Source organism: Varroa destructor, unplaced genomic scaffold (genome assembly GCF_002443255.2).
Source record: "Varroa destructor unplaced genomic scaffold, Vdes_3.0 BEIS01000007.1, whole genome shotgun sequence".
Lineage (NCBI taxonomy): Eukaryota > Metazoa > Arthropoda > Arachnida > Mesostigmata > Varroidae > Varroa > Varroa destructor.
This window is the reverse complement of record NW_019211460.1, coordinates 20,952,122-20,972,585: the sequence shown is the minus strand read 5'-3', so window position 1 is coordinate 20,972,585 and position 20,464 is coordinate 20,952,122. Positions and strand designations below refer to the sequence as shown.

At 41.9% G+C, this 20,464-nt stretch overlaps 1 protein-coding gene and 1 long non-coding RNA gene across 2 annotated transcripts in view; one reads left to right on the top strand and one right to left on the bottom strand.

Annotated features, from left to right (window-relative positions):
* The window catches only part of LOC111254223 (uncharacterized), a 26,886-nt gene extending 6,531 nt beyond the window's left edge, over positions 1–20,355 (top strand). Inside the window, exons 2-6 of the long non-coding RNA XR_015318076.1 lie at positions 12,110–12,268; positions 12,881–13,021; positions 18,092–18,261; positions 18,424–18,568; positions 19,027–20,355. This is a non-coding gene — a long non-coding RNA (uncharacterized LOC111254223). The remainder of the gene's footprint in view (positions 1–12,109; positions 12,269–12,880; positions 13,022–18,091; positions 18,262–18,423; positions 18,569–19,026) is intronic.
* On the bottom strand, positions 12,959–16,069 carry LOC111254968 (uncharacterized). Its single transcript, XM_086976299.1, has 5 exons — positions 15,956–16,069; positions 15,363–15,494; positions 14,952–15,215; positions 13,295–13,497; positions 12,959–13,118 (listed from the first exon to the last, which is right to left on the bottom strand). Exons 3-5 carry the CDS (start codon positions 15,156–15,158, stop codon positions 12,959–12,961), a joined length of 570 nt encoding a protein of 189 aa, XP_086832425.1. The 5' UTR covers positions 15,159–15,215; positions 15,363–15,494; positions 15,956–16,069.
* Positions 20,356–20,464: the final 109 nt, after the last annotated feature.

Below are 20,464 nucleotides of genomic sequence, written 5' to 3'. Positions count from 1 at the left end.
TATATATTTATAATATATAAGCATAAAATATTGAGACCCAGACCCACTTTTGCCTCATAGTTTGCGAAATTCTGCTCACTCTTAAGCTTATGCATATTTCTTCATACGCAATTCGTAAAACCAAGTAACAGTGTATAAATTTCATGCTTCTAGTAAAGGACCTTGTTGTCAACAAAATGCGCCTTGAAATAAACCTGCAGTTAGAGAATGTTAGAAACACTATATGATAGAGCAAACTAAGTATCCCAATGGTGCGTCTCAACTTCATAACGTTCGCTCTATTGTTACCAATGTTGTGCCAAGTAAATTGCATATTTACCTTTTAAGCTAATAAAACTGTGCTATGCCAATGCATTTCGACGCTATCAAGGCATACATCAAAGCATCAAGTCGCTTGAAGCTGCAAGTGACCTTCGGTGCTATTGAAAAAAAACACCCGCTGAAATTTAGTTCGCAACTAATCTGTAGACGCTCAGGATCGCTGCCCCGTAAACTCATTTCACTTATTTTTTTGGACAAGTTACTATGTAACTGGTAGTGAATGTGTGAAGCTATTTTCGACTGTAAGACGCTGCAGCGCTTAGATGATCAAACCCATAGTCGTCGATGGTCGAATAGGCCTTTGAAAATCTAAGTTACTTTCGTCGAGTACTAAAGATTTCTGAGCAGCTTGAAATCTTCTGGCCAGTCCGGAGGTCCCCATCTGACATCTGGTCATGTAGCGCGAGATACGCAAATTTTCGCAGTAAAGAACGGATTCAATTTTGCGGCACGTATGTACCAGAGACAACCTATACCGAGTAGAGTTTTAGGGGATTTATACGCTAGAGCTGAAGGCGATCGAAAATCGTGGAGACGCTCGCTACATAAAACAATACGAGCTGAGCTTTATCGTTATATTGCTATTTTATGTGTACACAATATGCGGTAGCTCTGCACGGAAAGAGCTGGCCAACTCGTTGAGTGGGCAAGCTTTTCTTCCTTGGTTACTTGGCTGTCTTTGCTGGCCGTTTTTACGTGATGCCAACACTTCGAACAGTCGCCCACGCAGCCACACCCACTACCTATGAGATCGGCACATGAAACATGTTTTCGTGGCGTGCCTAAGTGGCGCTAATGACCGTAGACTGTCTGTCTAATGGAAGCTATTAACAAAAAGATACAGAGGTAGAACGGGTTGTCATCATCGTTGACCAAAAATGGGCTTACGTATTAGGTAAGGGATTTTACACAAGGCCTGAAATAGCCGAGCCTTGATCAGCGGGCTAGCTGAATTACATTGACGTAACTAACCAATCAAATCTCGCAAAAATCAACTTAGAAAATAACAGTCGTTTGGTATTCAATATTTTTGCGAGATCGAAGAGTCATGTTTTTATTATTGTGTTTCCATTTGAGTTTTTTTTTTGGGGGGGGGGGGGAACAAAAGGTCACATCTTTTCGAACCCAAAGACGATTTCTCATTTGACGAGAGACCTGTAATAGTCACTGTGTCAATATGACAACAACGATGAATTGAAGGCGTAAAAAAATGTATTAGGCTAACTAGCTAGTAATGCAAAGCTTTTACTAGCTGTCGCTCATGTGTTGGGACCTTGTTCTTCTAGGCTTCTTATACTGTCAGCAGCTTCTGCTTTAGCAATGAAGACAAAAGTAACAAGGAAGCTCCCGCAATTGAAGATGGGGTCAGCGAAGAACAGGAAAGGCTACAGTCGTGTTTAGGGACAGACACAAACAAAGCAGGGGAAAAGGAAGGCGGCATGAAAATAACTAGAACTAAAGAAAGCAAGGCCCCTAATGATTGGCTTTGCCGTAAATTATCTCGACTGGTATGTTTCGCACCCGTTCCGAAAAGGATTCAGAAGTAATGCCTCTGCGCGTTTCTTTTGTCTCCTCGTCTCTTTTGCGTTGCTCTTTGGTAACAAGTGCTGATAGAAGCTACACTTCTGGTGCCAATGCTACGTCGATGACGCGCCTGTCAGTTATTTTCGACCGCAGCGCTAAGCGATGAAGGTATATCGACGTGGATCACTTCGTTTTTTTTGGCTGAAAACAGGAAGACCCGCGATTGGAATGAGGAAATGTTAGTCAAGGAAGCTATCTAAAAAAGGATGGCTTAGAGACTTCACTTCGTTCCGATAGGGAAATGTATTGTTGCATATACCGACGTGCGCACAGTATCTTGCTATGCAGTTATATGCTAGTATTAGGTACCATATACAATATAGGTGTTAAGGGTAAGACGAACATTTGCAGATGGAAATTCCGTAGGAAGAAGCAAAGTAGTCGGCGGCGGCGCTACTGCTATACAATGAACACATCGTCTTTGGTCACCACCCTAGCCACTTGATAAAGTTTCAGCTAAGCGTTCGTGTGTAGGAGTCTATATACGTGTATACGAGGGAAGGGGTCAGCGAAACGGGTATGTACGTGGCACCGTTCTCCTAACTGTGCCGAAGTTTCAGCTAGTATAGAGAGAGGATAATAGTAGATAAGCTAAGGTGAGTTGGAGCCGCTGCTCCAGTTTCAGAACAGTTGCTCACTGTTCGCTTGCTGGTCACCCAACTGCTGGTGAAGCCGACTGTGGAGTGCTTTGCTGATGCGTATACCGTAAGCGAATACCGGACACCCTTAAAGCCCTGCAACACTGCTGGTGGGCTCTTGGCAGTCGGGTAAACGGTGTTGGTTGTAAGAGCTGCTTGCGTATGAGATTCGGGGTCGCCGGGTCCGTCCGTCGTCGGGGACATTTACTTCAGGGCTCAGACAGTCAGACAGGCCCATTGCCTATCCGTGGACGCAAGCAAGTAGGCAGAATTTAAGCTGCCCGGAAGTGGGAAGCTCCGGGTAGGGATTGGACTGCCAGGGGCATCGGATCTGTCGAGGAGGACCAAAAGGAAGGTGGTCTGTTGGGTGATAGGCCAGTTGCCAATATCTCGTACGAGGCCTCGGGCGGTAGGGTGACACCTTCAAGGAAGCCATCAAGACGACAGCAGCGACGGCAGCCAGCAGCTATCAGTCGTGAAAGTGAGCGTGCGGGTAAGGAAGCAGCAGGGGGATAGATTCAGAAGGTTGACGGGGGCTCAGTACTAAAGCAGGCAGCGAGAAGCAGATAAGAGATACATTGCACTTGAAAAGCTGAAGACAGAGGGATAACGGGCCAGTAGAAGAGCGATGCGCAGAGAAGCGAGACGGTCTTTTGAAGAAAAAGGAGATGAGGTAAGGAGTTCCTTGGCGTGCTCCTGCAGCACTTGCCACACAAACACTGGCGAATAAAATAGACTCTGCACAGAGAAGAGTGGGTCGCAGAGAAGAACGTAGGATTCGGTCGCTTTCGTGTGGCTGTCACAATAGGGTTCGTCGATAGCGAAGTCGAAGAAAGAAGGTTGCGTATGGGGCAGTAGAACCAGCTGGCGCGGCCTCCGGCAATTCGAAGTACCAAAGACGAAAACAAAGGAACTGGCTTCGAGAGGCGTATAACAGAAGCAGAAAAGAACAGAGAGGAGCTATGAAAGGATCGGATTAGCTCTGGCAGTGGAAAGTCTGCTACGCGGCCGGCAGCTACGGCTTAGCCGGCGCTCGGGCCGCCGTCACACTGCGCTGACATTGCCAAAAACAGGCGCAATGTTCGCCTTACTACTATAAGCAAGCAAGAGCTTTTAGTGCAGTCACCGCGAGAAACTACTATAGCCACTACTAGCGTTGCTCATTCGAACCCGGAAATTTCGGGGTTCACCGTCACCTTCCGACAAACAGCCGGCTCAGCTCATCTAAATCCGATCTTTCCTTTTCACTCATTATCTCGCAGCTGCTTACGGCTTACTGCAGATACTTGCCCCATTCTGCTTATCTGCGCCCGCCCAACCAAGCGACCGAGCGAACGAAGGCAAACCTGGGGGAACCTCTGGGCGAATCTTGAGGACAAGAATATGGCCATGGCCCAACGGTCAATAGCTCTCAGTGAACAAGAGGTCACGAAAGCTGCCTGAAGCCGATTTAAACGAAGGGACATACGGACAGAAAAAAACCATTTCAAAGCGACAACCGGAGACTGCTAGTGTCTGTCCTGATACAGTAGCAGTTTCGAGGTATAACCAAAAAAGAGCTTTCTAATATAGGTGAAGGAAGACGACCTTTGCTTATACGACAGTATTGTTACTCCTGCGAACTATACATAACTATCTGGCAACAGACTTCCCGAAAATTCTAAATGTATTCTCTAGCAATGCACTGAGCTAAATCGCTCGGGTAGACAACAGATGAGCGGAGTCTAATATGAAATAAATGTATCTCATAAATTTGAGCAAGCAGGTAATGAATGATAAAGAGACAGTCCTGCCTGGTGACCCGCCCGGTAACCTCCACCTTGCTGACACGTTTTTTTATAACGCGAATTATTGTTGCGTGTCGTTCTAAAGCGATAAACACACGCTATCGTTATGTGTTACAGTATGTAAATGTGCGACTAACGGAACACTGTTTATCCGGCCGTCTCATTTCGGCGCGTCGTCTAATTATTTAGTTTAATATCTGGCGGATGCATTTAGCTTGATGGTGCGACATCGATGCTTATTTGTGAATCACAGAATTTGCTCAGTGATTTTGTTCTTCTGACTCGACCATTAAGTCATGGTAGGATAACTGAAATTATAAAAACAATAATTATAGTACATATGTATAAAAAAAAATTCAGAGACCATATAAAATGCAATATACAATGAGTATTAATCCTTTTCCAATGTCGTTTTTCCTGATTTGTGGCTCTGGTTATTACGCAGAGGTCGCGTCGTTTTTCGTGTATAACAGCTTACGGACCTAGGTAAAAAGGTACATACACGGGGTATTCGTTGGAAATCGTGGAAAATATCAGTAGAGATTTCGTTCAAAGGCTTAGATGCAGTCTTCGGGCCGTAGTGTTGTATGGGCATTTATTGGTTCCTTTTTTCTATTTAGTTATTATTTGTTTTGTATTATTTATGTGAGCTTATGCGTATGACCAGATTATGGAGATTACTACTTGTATTTCTTTAGGTGATGAAGATTTCACTAGTAACTAGGTTACACTGGGTAACAGTGGAAGACTACTCTGGTGCTACTTATACTTTTGTCCATCATTTTTTGGACTACTTACTAATGTGTCCCTTTTTGGCAAATCAGGCCTGCACATGAATTCAGTTCCTTGCCTGAGCATCTGGTATAATCTGTACGATTATTTCGGGTTTATATTTTTTGGCTTACGTATCCTTATGAAGGATTTTTGATAACTACGAAATCTTTTTTTAAATATATAAGTATTCATGTATCTGTTTTTTTTTATAATACGCAGTTGATAAAAACTTGACGCTTACGTTGCTTTTACTTTTTCTAAATACCTTACATCTAACAAGAGTAACAAGCTTGTGGTTATCATCATTGGGATGATAATAAGCCAATTTCATTTTAAATGATCTAAAACAATGTTGCTGGCAAAGTTGGGATGGCATATGCGTGCATTAATACTTACACTTCATAGGACGCTACGCCCTTCCATAAAAAAATTGACATTTCGGTGCCGTAGGCATTCAAATAGTACCTTTCATCTACTTCCGTGTTTTTAGTACGCCAATAACTTGCACCTCATATATTTATCGCTTGTTCTCTCGCCCGGTCATATATTTTGGGATCTGTTTGCGTTTAAGTTACGACCGCAATCGTTGTTCCCCCTATTTAAAGCCGTATCAATACAGTTATTAAAAATACTCTGCAGTATATGTAAATTAATGCGTATAATCCAATATTTAATTTCGGTTTTCTTCGTGCCATCCGCGTTTGCCTACGACGCGCATAGTTCATAGTAATGCAACTGTCATAACATGAGAGAACCGGCACAGTGACTCCAAATACTTCCATTCTTGACAACCCTTTTTCTAATTTCCGTGAACAATTTCTGACTAAGCGTCAGAGAAATATAGGTTGTTAGAAAATCAGCGTTGACTCTAGCGCGTATAAAGAAACCCATAACAAATTACAGTGATCTCTGCAGCTTGCGTATCGGCAATAGTCCGACGTGATGCTTCGCTCGAATAAACACAAAATGGCTGAATATACTTAATAAAATATCCACCACCTCTGGTAACACCTAAGGTCCTTGGTTAAGACTCTTGCTTTTTAGCTAGAAAACACACCATGACTCTAAAATACGTTTCGTGCACGCCGTACATCCAAGTCACCGCGGTTGTTGTCGAGGGTCAAAAAAAAATCTAAGTACTCCCTTCCGCTATAAGGCGGTGTGCTTTTCTGTAAAAACGTAATTACCTGGTTGAATTTACTAATGTTAAAACAATTCCATCGACGATAACGAGCGATGCTGCATCAACAGGCCAATGTTAGTACAATTAGTAGAAAAGCAACGTTTTTCAAGAGAGTACAAGTAGCTGTACTATTTACCATATTCATCCTTGATTTTGAAAACAGAGACAAATCATGCACAAGTTATCCTGCGTATACAGAGAGCTCCATTTCTAAATAGATAGTAACGCTAACGTGAAGTCTTTCTTTCGCCTGACAAACTTGCTTTTCAGGATAACTCGCCTTTTACATTTATGCATAGATATACAGGATAAAAAAAGCGAAGGAACATAAATAAACATTTTACATCTATTAAGGGTGCAATATAAAGCTTATTTATATATTAAAAAAATATATATTGATATATTAAAGTCGGGCAAAACTGCCGGAGTAAGAGCTAACGTGACACAAAATGCCTGACTAGCAAAAATTAATCCGGTATTGACGATGGCTGGGTACCTAACGGGGGAAACGTCAAAATGTAGTAGACGGGTTGCCTTTGTGGGAGTTCTTATAGCACTGCTGTTGCCAAAAATCTTTTAATGTGGAGCACAATCAGGTTAAACTACCCGCGAGTGGACAGGAACGGGAGCGAGACCATCGAAAGGCTCAACGAGGTACCTTGTTTACCGTGTTGTGCAACAGCTTGTTTATATGCTTTTATAATCATAACTCCACCCTAAGAGCTAACGAGCTCTATCATCGCCACCCATATGATACGATGGAGTAATGGGCTCAGTAACAGACATGCACGTACGTACCCAACTTTACCTTTTGTTATATATCTACGTGAATACTAGGTACCATTATGGTGTGCTAAAGGTATAACAACATAGAACACAGAACCATTACAAGACCAAGTGTATTATATATCACTTATTATAATGAACATTTAATATTGTTTTGTTCTTTGCTATATTTGCCGTGGAAGGGCGACATTCATGATGTGTATCTGAATCTTCTAAAGGTAAAAGGCGGGTGCATCCAAGACAATGGACGATCTTTCAGCCCACTTTTATCGTGCAAACGGTTTGCGAACGGCGCCCTTGGAGATGTTACGCAGACGATTGAGGGCATCGAGGCGACGCGAACAACACTGTATATAGCTAGAAATCGGAAAAGGGCGAAGTTAGATGCTGCACGAACTCCACCACTTGTACCCGCCTATCCGTCTGTTGTGGTCGCAACGTGTTGTATGCAGAAGAAATTCACCTATGGCGGATCCTTCCACTAGATCTCATAGCTAAAGCATGGATCGACTAAGTATAAGGTCAGGGTAACTATGCCGCCTTAATCGTTGCCAAACTAACCGTTGGACTAGCGATATGATTAAGCGGAACGTAACCACAGCGGACTGCACCATGGAACTGTGCATGAAATCGATTTGTTTGGATAGCTCTGGCGCTTCTCTGATAAACTTCTGCCCCCTCGGCACCAGACATCGACGGAGACAGCAATCCACCAAAAGGCTCATAATCAGATAACTTTGTTGGGTCATTTCAATGGGAGTCAGTGGTAGTGTTTCAACTCCATGTTTCCAGCTGCCTAGTAGTCCCATACTGGATGTGTATGTACCGAATTGGAGAAAATCGATGGCCCACAACAACAGATAAATTCAACCGTCGCGCACAACCTAACAGCGTATGGTCTGTCGTACGATAACTCTAATCCAGTTAATCAATTCCGAGGTGGAGTCTATCCAATACCGTGCATTTTATCGAAGAACTGTGGACGACTGTAGAAGGCTAGTAGGAGTCGCGTGATTCGCTGTACAATCGGTGGATGTGGAAATATGGGGGCTTATAGCAGGAACGCCATAGGCCTTGTTTGTCTTTAGATTTAATTACCTTATTAATAAGTAAAAACACTAAATATACGTACGTATTAATCTAAATTGATTGAGAACGTTCAAATCGACCGTAGAATTCAACAGGAAAAAATTTGTAGGCAATCGAGATCTAAATGCTATGACTTAAGATACAACGCTGTTCTATCGTATAACCGGACATAAACAGGAAATAGACAAAAAAAACTTCATAGCACAACGGTGCGCCGTTAAAACTACAGTTAAGCCAATTGCTGTTTAAGCCAACACTGAACGGTAAAAAGATTATTTGAAGTCAACCTTATCCACCTGAGAGGACTCAATTGAGCAGAAATACCTTGGAAATCACTATGTGATAAATAAGCCTCGACGCCGACGCGTGGGACGAGTTGGGCCACGAGAACCTAAAGCAGCACAATCCAAGGGCGGCCCAACATTTGTCAAGCTACCGGGTGACACTAGTTAAGGAAGTGACCAATACCCTTTGCTGTGTGAATATATATTGGTAGTATATGTGGCATGCTGTCATAATGAGGAATGTATTAACACACATACTATATATGCGAATTCAGGGAAACTTTCGAGTATCACGTGCAGTTTCAGCTAATATAGAAATTCTGGCCAAAATCGGGTCTATTATTCTTAAATATATGGTGAAACAAAAACAAATGTAAGTGCCTTTGCTACACGTACCTGTTTGGACGGGATTTTTAAAAAGCTAGCTTCATTGGAATGAGTTGGTTTCTTTCGAACGAAGGCAATTACGAAGTCGAATTTTGGGCAATAGTTTAAAAAAAATCACCTCTCTGCTAGTGGATGCGGATAACATCGTTCGTACGAAAAATGAAAAATAAGGAATACGAGCTTTTTGTTCCGTACATGTACGTCCATACAATCGTACCTGAATGTTCGCAACGACGACACGGAATTGCTGCTTCACATCGCATGTGCCCAGTCACTTTGTTGTGGTACGGTATAATAATTATGCTAATACCCTCCTAATGAGGTTCTATTGCTGTTTAAGCAAACTAGCAGCTCAATTAAGGGATGTCAAAACAAAGTACCAAGAATAGTGATTAGAATATACGCCCATTTCTCTGCTTGCGTATTTGCTGATTCTCAATGTTCGCATTTGTATTTTGAAAGTATAGTCATTCAGTCGAGACAGTTTAGTACCTTAAAACTAGTTTTACCTGACCCATAGCCAAAGTTCTCGCATTATAAAACTATAACCGTATTAAAGGACCTGCAGTTTTCCACATACATTCTAGCAAAACGCTTGCCTCTTGGTCAAAGGCAGGCAGCATAATCTGAAAAAATGACGAAAAATACAATTAGTAACAGCTCACTTTCTGCATATAACTTTACGCCGTACTTGTAGTAATAGTTCAGTAACCTGATGATCAATTTCGATGTGGTTATATATTAAAACTTTTGAAATGATCCGCCTCGAAATGATTCAACGTACGTAAACGGAAGGTTTATACATTTCCGTCAAATCCACCAAAGACAGCAAACACGAATGACGTACGGCATTCGAAAGCAAGCTACAAACAATACGTGCATAATAGCATTCATCCGAAAGCAGAGTTGACAATACTGAAACGGAGACCTATTCAATCGATTCTATGTTCTTCTAAAATTTCTTGAACTCTAGCGGTGAACCACATATTTACAATGCCTTTCCATGACCTTCTCCTGCCTGTCCTACTTTTTCCGCCCGGAAATCTAGATGTCCGGTATTGAACTCGTCCAGTTAGGGTGTTAGACGCCTCCAACTATGAACATATGCGATTACTAAATTTATTTGTCAGAGATCGGAAAATGTGATAACCTATAGGAGCGAGGTATGTAGAATACAGGGGTTAAGAAAAACCTCACATTTAAGCTTTTGCAGGGAGCGCTTCACAATCTTTGTCATGTGCAGCGTAGCGTTGTCGCGGAGAAAAATGATTTTGTGAGATCTATTAGGCCGCCGGTGTTGCCAGACAGCCTCGCTCACTCGACGCTGTCTTCTCCGGAACAGTATTTCGTAGCGTATGAAAGCCCCGCAAACCATCGTCTTCCTGGGATAGAGAGCACTTCGGAGTGGGGTATAGACAAACAGTGAATAGGTAAGAGGATGAGGGTACATCAAAAGCAAGTCCATACATGTTACATACATGCACGCTTGTGTACACATTGATATAAACAGCTATATTTATATGGATATCATTACTGTCATGTAATGTATAGCCATCGTACTATTAACCAAATTGGTCCTAATATGTATACAGTAAAATGCAGATTTTCTGATGAGCCTTTGACCCTGTCGTCGCTATCCAAGTCGATATCAGTGACAGATATTCTCTCCGGGTGGATATCTTCACCGTTCTGCGCTGCGCTGCGCTGTCATTCAACAACAATGCGCTTTCTGTCGTACTACATTTCTTATGTTTGTTCACATCCTGCACGTTTCCTCAATTGTCTATAAGGCTCATGATCGTAAGCGAGACTTCGGAAAGAACCACACATTTTTACTGCCAATTTCCAATGGCTACTCATCCAATTCAATTATAACAGCCATATTCAAAGACCACTTGAGGCTCAGGCAAGCTAGTGCACGTTATCTCTCTGATAAAGAAATTAAACTCATGCATCGTCATACACGTTTATATTTATGCATAATTTCATATGGCGTACACAAAATAGAGCGGTAGAAAAATAATCAGCTGCGTTTTTAGTTGGCTATCTGGCTGTAAATCTGCGGTGTTTCCCACTTTGCTGTGGTGCTAAGCGACAGGTCCTTGAGGGTCTTGGATATATAGTACACGCTGGAATACAATTAACCGAGATATGATCGTGGTTCTGCCCATGTGCTTTATCACCTTCCCCTCGCACTACTGTGACTCCCTTCAGCTTCGCACAAATCAGATGCCTGTGATATAATGATTTTAGAAAGTTGGTCTAGATGCCTCGCTCGGCAAGCGGGATCACTGCCAATAAACAAATATATATCGCTTTCATTGGAAAGCTTATCGCGCTGCGGTGGCCCTACAATTGTCTATATTCATTTCGGCGTACCGTAATTACGCAAGCGGAGAATATTGGAGTTATAGGATATATATAGATATAGGAGAAATAGGCTTAATGTAGCCAGTAAGGACGAAATAGCTAGTACTATAAAATGAATAGTCGGCTCGATGGCTGCATAGAGGAAATTTCTATTGTAATTAAACCTACTTGCGGTTGAATCTTGCCTCAACATCAAAAGCGACAGGAGGAGTGCAATGTTTGAAGTAGTTAGCAGCCATGAACATGTAAAGCAATCCCTGCATACTCGCTAGCCGTCAGCTCCGGCTCTGGCAGCCATCAACTTTCGACTAGTCTCTCGTGTATTGCAGCCAGACTCTCGGGTGGTTTGAAAGTTGATATAAGTTCGCTTAAATGGGGGCTGCCTGAGTTTTTTATTGCTCAGTGCTCCAAGTTTCATAGCCTGGATCCTTCTAATCTCAATTGGCGATACCCGCCGCTACCTCCTGCTTATCGATGGACTAAAAGGCTCCGCATGATCTGATGCCCGTCGTTTCTGTAGAGAGTTGTTCACAATGAGGGGTATATTTATACAGAATGAAAAAGTCCAGTAGACGCTTATTGCGCTATATAAGTCACTGATCGGTCACCCAGTAAAAATATCGAATTATCATACAATGCAGCATATGATCCCTAATATTGATGCAGAAGCTAGGACAGAACCAATCTGCTCGCTGCAATACTGTCATATTGAAACTAACAGCTTTCAATTCACATGGGTTCATCTATGAGAAAGGATATCTTGTGGACATAAAACGGTGAGAGGAAGCTCATCGTTAAGTTATTATCACGTCTGATTTTAATAGGGATTACTACTAACAGCAAGTTAGTTGCTGTTTATTCTTAAATTATGCAGTGAAGACAGATACTGCTCATTTCTATTTTCAGGCGCTCAACTCTCCTCGGGATGGGTCGTACTACAGCAGGATACCATTGCCGTATATAGCAATGTCGGCACAATCTTTTTATTTCTAGGTTTTGACGGTATGGCTATAAACAGTGTTCTAACGTCTGCTGTGAACCCCTGTATCTCTTCTGCACTTTTGGGTATGTTTTAGAAAAGCGTTGAGACATGCAGTGCCTATAGACGACATTAAAGCAAGAAAAACTATTTTGCTATGAGCAGGCGACAAACATAATGAATTTATCGGAAGCATAAGCTTAGGAGATCTGAAAAGCCATCTAGCCTAGCTTTGCTATATTCGTTACTTGTGTCGTTTGTGCCGAACTCAGTGCAGCGAGTCTAAAAAGTTGAATCTTACATCCTCAGATAAATATGCGGCATATATCTGATTAACATCAGATTAAGTTAAAAAGAACTTGTAATTACATCTTTTTTGTACTGCTGTACAGTGAGTACTAAATGTAACTAGAAATGATATCTAATATCAATTCATAAAAAAAGTAATGTCAAAAACCTAAATTTTACTAATATACGACATTAAAAAAACGAAAATTAACGCGCAAGTTCTACAGAGAATATCCTCATTTTTTTGTTTACTTGAAATAAAAAAAGCTGACCCATGAAGAAAACTTATTCGGAACAAATATAATATTTTACATTTAGTTCGAATTGGTCAATAGCGAAACAAAAATAATATAGGTGATCGCATGACCTTATCGTGAGCACACAATGATGTTCTCCTGCGTCCTCTCAAGGTTCATCCGTCTTCTTGAAGAGTGCCTGCTGTTTTTGAACAGCTACAGATCTAGAGACAGCTGGGTGAACTCAAGAAGTTAATCGCTATCGGTCGTCGATGAATCAGGATCCCTCGGGCGTTCCTCATCACTAAATGCCAGGTCAGTATACTTCACTGGTTTACGGTATTGAGCAAGCAATTCCCGAAATTCTGCACGGCTAATCTTCTGCAGCTTCTTCAATTCAGTTTCGTGGTCTCTGAAAATGTAGGCCCATGCGGACGACGACATGAAAATCACTTCCACACAAATACGTTTGCACCCGTGGGTATGAACATTAGAGGCAAAATTTAGACAATGATATGCAAACCGCAACGATTAATTATATACTGCTAATGTAGCTCTCTCGCACAATAGAAATTAACACTGCGGTACCTGTGGCAAATCGAGTGAATTAGCTTGAGGTCATCTCGGCACTTGATGATCTTTTTCATTTTGTACATCAGCCGTTCGAGGTTTTTTTCTACCTGTTCCTTTCGAAGCCGGTTATGATCCAAGTCGACTTTCATCAGTTTTTTCGAATACTTCATCAAAACTGTCGTTACTTTTGCTGTATTCTGCACCTGGTCATTTTGAAGCTGGAACCAAATTTGTTCAAAAAAGTTCCTTTCCGATGAACGAAAAGTTCTCTAAACATTTGGAGGACAAATCAAGTTAATGCGTTTTATAATAATATCGCACCTATGTTGGAAAGAAAATTTTTTGCTTACATTTTTCGACTTTCCTTCTTTTCCTTACTTGTTTACTTCTTACATGCTCTTAAGAAATGCTCTTCTAATGCAATTTCAACTCTAGGTGAAAGAAAGTGAAGTCTTCGTATGTTCTGTACAATAAATATTGTCGAGCCTAAAATGTTTCCAAAACAGCCCGCAATATTTTTAACGACGCTATCACTATAAAGCAGTTCACTCTTGAGCAGTTAAGTTACTCTTATCTTAAAAACGGCCCAGAACTAGAGGATGTTCCCGCTCTAGTTGACAGTCTGGGTTAACGCTGAATCTCAAAATTTCGCCCGGTATCGAATGTCACGGGGTCACAATTAAACGATTTTTGGGCAGAACTGTTACCGACAACAACAAGTAGTATTCGCACGTATCTATGGACTAGCGATTGGAATGAGTGGCTCCAGGAGGAAACGCCAACGCTTAGAGCTTGACTAAATCTTCATCTAGTTAAGGTTATACTTCACGTTCGGTGGGACTACAGCGCCATATTTACCAGCCCTCGCCTTCCACTAACTTTAGTAAATTAACTTTAGTTAACATGGCTATTCAACAGAAAAGACGCAATGGACTAGGTCAAGTCATTCTACTGATACAATGCGAGAGCATACACCGCAGACGTAGTCCAAGCTGGTCTCCTGAACTTCAAGTGTGCCCTGCATATTTTCCACACTCTACACTGGCGGAATATTCGCTCAGATATTACCTTCGATGCCTTATTTGCATTATGCCTATTTCTCTGAGACGAGGAACAGCGTTTGATGGGAAGATAGGAGAACGTTGCAATCACTACATAACATTGTAACTCATTGTCATAAAAATAAACAAAATGGTTCTTTCCCTTCAGTAAAGAAGCAAGCTTTCTTCCCAACATAATACAGCCGCATCTATAGAAATATACGTGTAATGTTGAAACAGGTCATGAACCCGTCTCACTTAAAGTCCACATTTAGGAAATAAAAAATCGTGTCGTTATCTCACACTTCTGCCAGTATATAACTAGGCAGTAAATAAAGTATGTATTAAATTTTGTTAACTACCTTTTGAAATCAGTAAACTTCACTGAACATGCCACTGAAAATCAATTTTTTCTCTTCCCTATGCTACTACCTATATCTGTGTTAATAGTCGAACGACGAAAGCCTTGCGCGGAAAATTAGCTTCAAAACCTAAATGTTTAGAAAATGGCCGTAAAGTTGCATAGAATTTCGACCATCGTGTATATAGGATTATCACGAAAAACATAGCTTGCATTGGATTGTGTTTACCGTCCATTAAAATAACAGAAGTCTCTATAGTTTGTAACTTACCTTATAATTTTTTGGTATGAGGCGAACATTGATACATCGACTCAAGAAGGCAACCTTATCAAGGTACTCTGCTAGCTGAATACCGAAGTCGTGATACCGCCTAGCTGCGCCCAGTGCTGCAGCTCCGTATGAACTTCGCAGCCGTTTAGCAAAGGCTTCATCGTCCAGAGATGAGGGAGGCGGCCGTGGCTGTGAACTAGCAGCCATTCTCGTGACCAATCGGACGAATATGTTCCAACTTCCCCACCACCCAGCAATGAAATCCTACGAGTTACCAAGATCAATCGTGATCATGCCTTAATTGTTTTTGCCGCAATATGCAAATTCCTAATAATCCAAAAGAACATATCTGTAGTGATATTAGGAAACGCTGTACACTACGCGATCAATAGTGCCCTGCTGAATACAAACCGAATTTTTCTGGAACGGTTGACCCTCGATTGATCACAAGCAGAGCGTCGACTTCGTCTTTGCCCCGTAAAGGTTTGTCCAGCTCATCGCCCTCAACTAGTAGCGGTACAGAAATAGATGACGGAGGTGTGACTGTCAGTGGCAAAAAAAGTACAGGGGCAGAATTGAACGCCGCGATCAGATGAGTCACCCCGATATTGAGAATTGAAGTAGTCTGCTGCGGCAGCTAAAAGCTTCATTGAATACGACGGCCTACTTACAGTCACTCTAATGCTAATCATTCTATTGCTAGCCGGGGAGGGTAATGCTGGTAAAATAAGGCCAACAACCATGTGTCGTTTGCTTTGAAGGGCTACAATTTTCAAGGACAGATGTGTTTTCTCTGATAAAGGGTTTTCTACTCTAAAGAATGAAAAACTATTCCATAATCAGCGAGTGGGGTGGTTCGCACCGCCGAGGAGATATCCCAGGCGATAATCACATCTCGCTTAAGGACAGCCACGTTGGTGCCTGGCCGCTTTTGGCGACGCCACAATCAACGCGACCCACGGAGAACTATAAATTCGCGTAAGTGTTCGGCTGATGGCACGCACTTTGACGACAGCTATAGAAAGTTCGGAAATTATCCTTTTTGAGCTCATGTACTGGACTATGCTATTGATCTGTTGTGGAATATGCAAAATTGTACTCATTCACATATACTACTGAGTCCTCTTTGTTGTTATCGTGGGAGAAGCGAGAGCTATGGGACATTTGGGAGAGCGTTTTAACAGGGCGAAGTTTGCCTGGTTAGTGGTGTTCAAATCTTCTATAGGCTGAACGTGATGACAATAACGCTTTACCTATTCTTTGCCTAAAGGCAAAAAGTGACGGAAGCAGCTTTGATTTGTTTATTTATGTTATTGACTTTGTCCTATTATATATATGTTGCTCAGATTTATTACCTCCTAGGCATGGCAGCGTCTTACAGTGCTATTCAGATCAATCAAAGAACAAATTATCAAAGCACTCGTTATAACCTATTAGACTTGGGTCCCGTTTCATTGCAATCGGACGCGGCGGTTTCTCCTTTGTATCCAGCCCTTATTAAGGACACAGCTGTATACCGCTTATTGACCAAATTGAAACGATGTGTTCACCACCCGCCAGACCCTATGAGGCACAGGGGAAGCAGTTTCCTTTATTCATACAAATAGTCTTTTATGTGTCGTTGCTATTATCGGGGTTATATCTTTGCAAAAGCAAACGCTATGCATCATCTGTTTTGCTTGCCTTTATTATAGCCTGGGGTTCGTTATGATAGAATCGTTGTTTTCAATAGCTGGTTCGCCATTCATTAAAGATTAAAAAATAGCTTCCCACATAGACCCAGACACAGTCTCTTCTTTCGATTGTGGTACCCTATAGGTAGTTATTCGAAAGAGCCAGTTAGAAAGTCTTTACCGTTATTCTGGTTTGCTTCGAATATTAACTGACAGACCAATGTTTGCCTTTTTGTATCCGCGGCTATTTTTTCTAGAACACCTCTATCTTTATAATCAAATATACAATACATATGGATCGACCTATCTTTCACCAGTCACGAATGTGTCTAGGCAGCAAGAAAAACCAAACGTGTATCAATAGAAAGAATAAAGTAATATTAATCCATTTCCTTGGGACAAAACTGTCATCCTGGTATTGCAAATACCACCTTTATGCTTAACATGCGCTTAAGTGGGGCCTCAATAAAGTCGACAGGAATGAAAACAATGGTCTAAGAAAACACATGCAGGAAGCGGCAGCAGATGATACGTTTCGAAAAAGCTATAGCAGGATTTTGCATCTACCGTCATTACTACATTGATCGGCAGGGTACGCGGTAAAAAATTGCCTGAAAATATAGACCCACCCACACACACACACACACACATACACATATACGCACACGTGCACTCACGCACATGCCCACATAACCGACGCCCAGAAACACGCACACTAGCTAGACGAAACTCTTTTGACGGTCTAAGAGTTTTCACTGATTTTTTACCCTCATTTTCAATATACTGATAGTTTTGCTATTTAAACAATTGCAAAATGCAGACTCCCTAGCTGTCAAGTATCCTTTTTCAAATTGTTGCGAAATTTTTACCCCATCCTGTATACAGTCAAGGAGGTATATTGTAAACAGCTGTTAGAATTTGACGCGATTAGGGTACAAAATCCATTGCAACTGTCTATTCCTTTACAATACAAGTGGACGTTTTTTACAAATTTCCCTATTAGTTATTATAGAGTATATCAATAAGCATCTGAGCGAAAAAAAGTATGCAAGTCCACACTAACGTCATTAGTATTGTCCGTTTAACCATCATCGTAAGACCACTTCCATGAAAAAATGAAGCATATGTCTAATTGTACTTTTCTCTTTCTCGGAAAGCAACGAAAGAGGCTTACGTAGCGCACTAGTAGTCAAGCCGAGTGATGTTACCACACAAAGCAATCGAGTTCTACCAAGGATCACACGTTTCCAACACGAATAGAAAAGTACAATACGATTGAAATCAATGCATTTGTGTATTATAAATGAACAATTCGAAAAACTTGTACAAGTTTTGCTTGTATTTTACAAAGCTACTCCTTGTCTTTTTAAAAAATAACACGACTCAAAATGCGACGTCAAAAGATCTATCCAAACGTAACAGAAAAAACAGCAATAGTTCTTTTTTTTTTTTTTTTTTTTTGTTTAGCATATGTTTGCGAAAAAAGAAGCTCTGCAATAGATTCTGTACAGAAGTGCGATCATGTATCGGGTAGATGACGTTTTGCAACACGGCTGTGGCATCGTCCACTGTGGCTTCTGTGGCGGCTTCAAGTTGCTATGAGCGTTACATGTCATGAAATTCAGCCAACGTAGCAGGTAAGCGTAAGGCGACAGTGAGCCCTTATGACCGTGCACTATTTCCGCAGCCATAAAGAGTACGCACAAAGACACGCCAGGTCTGTGTCAGAAAGATAGCAATTCTGGCAAGTAGGCGAACATCACTTTATCAGGATTGATACTTCGCTCGTCCGTTGACAGGAGGTTGTCGAAAGCCTGATCGACTCCAACATCTGACGGTGATTTGTGGTTTTTCGGCGGATCGTGGGTCAACAGAGCAGCGCCGCTGGCACAGAGGCAACTATACGCAGGGAGAACGTTACAGATTCGGCGGTTAATAACCCGAGTAAGTTAAAATTTTTTTTATTCAAACTTTTAGATGACCCCCCCCCTCCTGTTCAGAGACAAATTCAACCAGAGAATCCGCTGGTAGAGACTGGTATCGTCAGTGGTGCCACGTTTGTTTAAGGACGCTCAATATTCCAGAGTGGTGCCACTAATCAACTGCTGTTGCCGATTATTCTGTTAGTTCATCTGCTGACGTTCAAACTCGTGTCTACGGAAATTAGGGGGATTTGCCGTTGACGCGACCCCATGGTTACCACCATCCCCACTGATTTTTCCATTGGTTCTTCGCCAGAGGCGAAATCTTTTATACGAATTTAGATAAACAAAGGCATACACACGCTGAGAGAGAATGTTTTGCTGCCAAGTTTTACTACCATGGTCAGCACCTTTAGACCCCTGTACGGGCTTTGTTCGGAGTCCCTGACCTTCTCTCGCTTCGCTCATTCATGTCTATAGGAATTGCCGAGCAATATTCTACCGTGACAGAAATCCGACTCTGTGTATCTCCACAAGATTAACTCTTGGTGTACAACAACATAGGGACAAGCAGACGACGAGCGGTTCTGGCATTCACGTCAAGAGAAAGAGAGTGCGAGAGAGGGAGAGAGAAAGGAACGGTACGAGAGTATTGCTCACACGGTTGAATGTACGCGTAGGGTGAACGCGCGAAAAAGAACGAGCTGCGGGTAGTTTACCCTTACAGCCGGCGCCCTGAAAAACGACTCCTACCGAGGGCTAAGGGGATTTTTGAGTCGGGCGTGCGGGCCAAAGCAGCAGCAGCAAAGGACGCACGTGACTTCGCGGTTCGTGAACCGTCTGCTCTCTTTTTATTTCCCCAAATCTCTTTGTGTTGACCTGCCCAGATAGGGACGGATCGCGACGACCACAGGTTTCAGCCTCGATGCCGATGCTGCGCCGCGGATGACCGCCGCTGCTCGCGACCCGTAACCGAGCTAATCCAACTCGTCTGCACATGCTCCCGCAAAGCTGCAGTGCTTGTCTTTCGCTCGGTGGCCACCCATCTGTCTGTTGTGACATGCCCTTCCGGTAACAATCCCCATTTTAGTTCGTGCACACGGTTTTTATCGCATAGCTATAACTAGTAAATGCTTGTCACCTACAAAAGCTCGACCTAATTTACAAAAACTACATCCATTATGACTCATGAACGCGCATGTGCAGTTATAAATGAAATAAAGAGGTCGAATCTTCTTATAAGAACTCAAGAGGCAAACCAGTCGAAGATCAGGAGGAAAATACTGTTATATTATATATTTGACGCATGTTAAACATATGAAGAAGATGTAAGTGATATCAGCGCGAAGATCGTCGGATTAAAAAAGTTGGTTCGTTTTATGACTCATAGCGGTGGTTTATATGAGCGTATAACTTTGGGTAATAACTAGAGTCAGTGTATCTCCATTTGATGCGGGTTGATGCTTGGATTCATTGCCTGGTATCAAGGGCAGGCGGGACATTTTTTTCATTACAAAATACTCATAATAAATGGGTTTAACGCTTCAATATAACTTTTACACAGCAAAGTATGTGTATTGATGACGCTTCTAAAATCAATTCTTATCGAGATTACTTTAATTTAATAATAACCTTTAACTCAACATATTATTATAGATAGTGGACGATAGCTACAAGAATCTCGCTATCTTGGACCTACCGCTGCTGCTATAGCTATCTCTCGAAGACTCACTCATTCGGATCGGAGTGTTCGGGTTGGCACAGTTCTGACTTGCTTAAAAAACATTAATATGAAAGGAGCAGATAGAATATATATTTCATCATAGCGCAAGCTAAATCAGCCAACCGAAACGTGGGGCCACAATTTACATGGTGTATACCCAAAATACGTAAAATCTAGTGTCAAGGCCAGCCATCT

Excerpts from the sequence above, each read along its gene's own strand:
- LOC111254968 (XM_086976299.1), bottom strand. The coding sequence starts at position 15,158 with ATGGCTGCTAGTTCACAGCCACGGCCGCCTCCCTCATCTCTGGACGAT. Across the intron at positions 13,498-14,951 it reads TCATACCAAAAAATTATAAG|CTTCAAAATGACCAGGTGCA; the intron begins GTAAGTTACAAA and ends ATTTGGTTCCAG. Across the intron at positions 13,119-13,294 it reads ATTCACTCGATTTGCCACAG|AGACCACGAAACTGAATTGA; the intron begins GTACCGCAGTGT and ends CTACATTTTCAG.